At 37.2% G+C, this 4,677-nt stretch overlaps 1 protein-coding gene across 2 annotated transcripts; it reads left to right on the forward strand.

Annotated features, from left to right (window-relative positions):
- Positions 1-849: 849 nt before the first annotated feature.
- Positions 850-4,437, forward strand: LOC109157548 (BTB/POZ domain-containing protein At2g13690). 2 transcript variants are annotated; one of them, XM_019305409.1, is made up of 3 exons: positions 850-998; positions 1,097-1,715; positions 3,045-4,437. In XM_019305409.1, exons 1-3 carry the CDS (start codon positions 934-936, stop codon positions 3,981-3,983), a joined length of 1,623 nt encoding a protein of 540 aa, XP_019160954.1. In that variant the 5' UTR covers positions 850-933; the 3' UTR covers positions 3,984-4,437. The 2 variants fall into 2 exon arrangements, with proteins under 2 accessions (XP_019160954.1, XP_019160955.1); XM_019305410.1 differs by having other exon boundaries at positions 850-1,715.
- The last annotated feature ends 240 nt before the right edge of the window (positions 4,438-4,677 follow it).

Here is a 4,677-nt window from a genome sequence, read left to right on the forward strand (position 1 = left end):
TTTTTTTAAAAAAGGGCTCAATATAAGATATTGCTCATGACCCCATTTTTCATTAGAACGGCTCTGTATTACATTAATATACTTTGAAATAGTTCTTTAAAAATAATCATTGGTAATTATCTCATTCGTGCAAAACGCGTAAAAAAATTGGTTTTCAATATAAGTATTATATATTTTTTTCATCTTAACCTGATACGCTTCACTAACAATAATTGGTGAGATGGTCTCACATAAATTTTTGCTCAAATTATAATTATAGCAGACAACGACTAATAACAAAGATCTTCCAATATTTATTGCTCTTATGCCAAAACTTGGTTTAGATTGTTTTACTGGAATTATAGAATATTAGCACAGTCACATGGTCACATAAATTTTTGCCCAAATTATAATTATAGCAGACAACGACTAATAACAAAGATCTTCCAATATTTATTGCTCTTATGCCAAAACTTGGTTTAGATTGTTTTATTACTGGAATTATAGAATATTAGCACAGTCACTTCTCCGTGACTTTTAATATATCAAATATTTAATGCTCCCTCCGTTCCATTTTATGTGTCTGATTCGGTTAATGAGACTTGATTGAAGTTATTTTTAATTCAATTTTTCATAATATTATGTTTAATATTAGTATACAAAATTTATATACTTTAAAACTACACTAAAATTACTATTAAACACACAAAAAAATCAAATTTAAAAATGAGTAAAAAATACTAAAAAAATAAAAAAATGAAAAATTAATTTGATTAATGAATAATAGGTAAGACATATAAAATGAAACATACTGTGCATTCGGTACTAAAAAATAAAAAATAAATAAAAAGAAGAGAAAGATGTAAAAAGGGGAAAAAGACAAAAGGGAATCCCACCAAAAATCCAGCTCAGTAAGCAGTAGCAAACTGGAAACTGTGCTTTGCCGATACTCTAATGGGAATCTCATTCTTCCTCATATATGTTTCTTCAACGTTGTTGTTGTTCCGCAAAGGAAGGTAGCAGTTTCCAAGAAAACACTTTTGTTTTTCCAGAAAAAAATGCCAAATATCATATGGAATTTACAGCGTTTGTTATCTGATTGATCTCACCTGAATCCTTGTTCCTGCTCAAAAATGTCTCGCCACCAGCGCCGCTCCGAGCATCCGCCGCATCGCCGCCGTTCGTGGTGTTGCTCTTTTGCCGTCCCGCCCCACAGCCCCGACAACCCCACTTCAGTTAAGAAGAACGAGCTACCTTTCATCGCCAAATCCTCCACCCTTAGCTCCATTTCCCAGTCTCAGGGCAGCCTCGTCACCCGGATCGGACCCCGCAGGATCCTGTCTCCGGGTCGGGTCTCTCCCATAGATTCTCTGGACGAGACACTAGCTCCAAATCCAACACTCCCCGCCTGCTCCATTGAGATTACTAAACCCCCGGTGCCTCGCGAGTCCGATGATAATTTGGGAATCTTTGACGTGAGGCTGAATCTGAAGGGCAAGAATGGTGGTGGTAGCTTGGTGTTGGAGCTCAGCTCCCAGGTTCTTACTGCAAACGCCTTGGTTTTCGCAGATTTGATCGCGGATTATAGGAAAAAATCCAAGGGTTTGTGTAGGATTGAGGTCCCCGATGTGGATAATCTGGGCATCTTCCGTCACACAATTGAGCTTATGTTTGAGGAAGATATTCCCAAAAGCCTCCTAAACATCGGGGTATATCGCACCATTGATGTGCTGGAGGTAATCACTTAACATCTTAACTCTAAACAGGAAAAAGGAAAACCATATTATATTCCTGCTGTAATCAAACCACCTGCGTCAATGTTACTCAAACACTTTTGTGCTCCATACTGCATTTTGTGAAGTTTTCTTCTAAACAACTCAACCAATTAGATTATCAAACTCTGGAACTAAAGAATTTCATTTAGGAAGAAAGACAAGAGCTATGAATCTGTTGCTTTATTTATAATTTAGGGTGTGTTTGGTTTCCACTACGGAATCGGAATCAGAATGGGACTCAAATACTTGGGTTGGTGAAAGTATTTTGCATGTTTGGTAATAGGGTGGAATTTGAATGGTTACCAACATTGATGTGATATTTGGTTATGTATGAACCGATAATGGGAATAAATGTTTTAAAAATAAAAAATTAAGGCAATTGATTCTAGTATAATGACATCCAAAGCACCCATATGAACAAAATAAAAAATCAAAACAAAAATCTAAAAGCACTAATCCAAACTTTAAAATCAGATTACTAATAAGATGGAAAATATGTGTTTTTAATTAGTGAATGATGTTTTAATTGAAGGGGTAATCAAATTCCATAGTTGTGTTCAACCAAACACTAACTATGAATTTGATTTTCATTCCTAGTGTGTAAACCCGTGAACCAAACACACCCTTAGATTTACTCATATTCCTTATCCCAAAAAAAATATTTATAGTTGAAGAGTCAATATTTAGAGAATTTGATAGCTAGGCTCTGTTTGCAAGATGTTATAGAAGGCTATGTTGTAAAGCTCTAAGCTTGCTTTGTAAAATCTGGAGGGTGTACAAGATAAGAGTATTTATTCAAATCTCGGATTTTAAGAAGTGGAGAAATAGTAGCCTTTTTATTTTTTACTCAAATATAATTTTTGTTTATCTTTTAAAGAAACGCTATTTAAACTTACTACAAATTTATGTGTTTATATGAAATGTACTTTGTTAGTCCGTCCTATTTTCTTCTTTGGTTCTCTTGAACTTGACATTGACTTGAAGCTTGCAATAAAGTGTCTGCATGTTCAAGTTCTATGGTTGGTTTTCTTGCAACCCTTCTGTTATGAGACCACGTTGATAAAGTAAGAGAGAACATATGGGTTTATAAGGCCATAGGTTAGACTAGCTAATTGATTGAATTCAGTCGTTTAGTGTGGTTTGGCTCATGTGCATTATAGCCCAATTGAGTGATCTTGGTCCAATCTTAGGTTATAACACCTTCACCCATTCTGACTTCCCAAGTTGTGATTTCTAGCATTATCCAAGAAATAGCAACACTAAATTTGGGTGTTGTTTTTATTAATTTAGGTATCAGCAAGCATTAAGTTCACGAGGGCCATTTTGTCATGCCTAGAATACATTGAGGCCATGCCTTGGACTGAAGAGGAAGAGGAAAAACTCAGGAACTTATTTACCAAAGTTAAGTTTGATGATGAAACAATATGTAGAGATATTGTGGCCAGACTCTATACCCAAGACTCACTGGATTCTCAACAAAAATTGGCTAGGAATCTTGTTTTGTCAGTAACCACCTGTAATGATGCGAATGCGAGAAATGAGCTAAAACCTCTAGTCAAAGGTCTCCTGTGCAAAAATTCCTTGTATGAAAAGGAGTGTCCCGATCTGAACACAGAGGATATCTTTGCTATTTGTAGGTCTTGCCTGGGTTCACTGGTCACTCTACTCGAGGAGGCCACTAGCACCAATCCATCTAGGAAATTGGGGAAGGAGAAAGATAAGCCATTGATTGAGCGAATATCAAATCAGGTGGACAACATGAATTGGCTACTCGAAATTTTGCTCGATCACCAGATGGCGGAGGGGTTGGTTGACATGTGGACGCATCAAGTGAAGTTGCTTCACCTGCACAAGTGTGCATCTCCAATGCTTAGGTATGAGCTGAGCCGGGTTTCTGCAAAGTTGTTCGTTGCAATGGGCACTAGAAAAATGCATTGCCGGTCAGAAGCAAGGTTAGGGTTAATGCAGGCATGGTTCAAACCGATGCTACTGGACTTTGGTTGGCTACAGAGGTGTAAGAAAGGCCTAGACATAAAGGCATTGGAGGAAGCGATGGGGCAAGCGCTCCTAACTCTTCCTTTGAAAGAGCAATACATGCTGTTTATGGATTGGTTCAGGTGTTTCTCCAAGAACGGCACTGAATGCCCTAATCTTAGCAAGGCATTCCAGATTTGGTGGCGGAGATCATTCCTCAGAGGCTCTGACCCCTACGCTTTTGAATCTAGGTAATCACGGGTGGTGTTAAGTCTATTAGTTTTGGTATAGTGTTGTTCTAATCAGGGCAGTGTGGATCATATGATGGTGAATAATGTGAAAGAAGAAGAAGAAGCGCCTTTTTAATGCTGTTTCAGTCCTACCAAATGAAACAAGTTTCCATGAGCCATAAATTCATTCATCCCAAGTGCAAAGTGAGTGTTGACTTCACATTTTGATTGTTGAGCAGGGACCCTGAACTAGAAGAATCCAATCCCAATAGTCAATATGAAGAAGAAGCAAAGCTGTCAATCTGATTTTGTGAACATCATCCTACTTATGTTGCTTGCTTGCACAAGTTAATTAGTTTAAAGTGTATGTATGTATGTATGTACTTCCTGAATTAGCTACTTGACTATTGCTTTCTCGTTTAATTTGGCTGGCAGGCAGGCAGGCAGTTGGAATTCAGACTATTCACCCCTAAAAAAAATTCCCTTATAATTTACCTCATGACATGGTACTGTTTGGTGGGGTCAATCAATTCATAACACTCAATGATTATAAGGCATAACATGGAGGGAATTTAGGAGTGGTAAGAAGTATTTTTTGTTGGAATATTATTTGTTGTCAACATTTATTACTGCCACGGTGCCACCTCATGGTTTTAGCGCTTATGTCTACATACACTCTGCTGGCATCTACATAATTATTATACGCTAAAAATACCCAT

This window comes from Ipomoea nil, unplaced genomic scaffold (genome assembly GCF_001879475.1).
Source record: "Ipomoea nil cultivar Tokyo-kokei standard unplaced genomic scaffold, Asagao_1.1 scaffold2783, whole genome shotgun sequence".
Lineage (NCBI taxonomy): Eukaryota > Viridiplantae > Streptophyta > Magnoliopsida > Solanales > Convolvulaceae > Ipomoea > Ipomoea nil.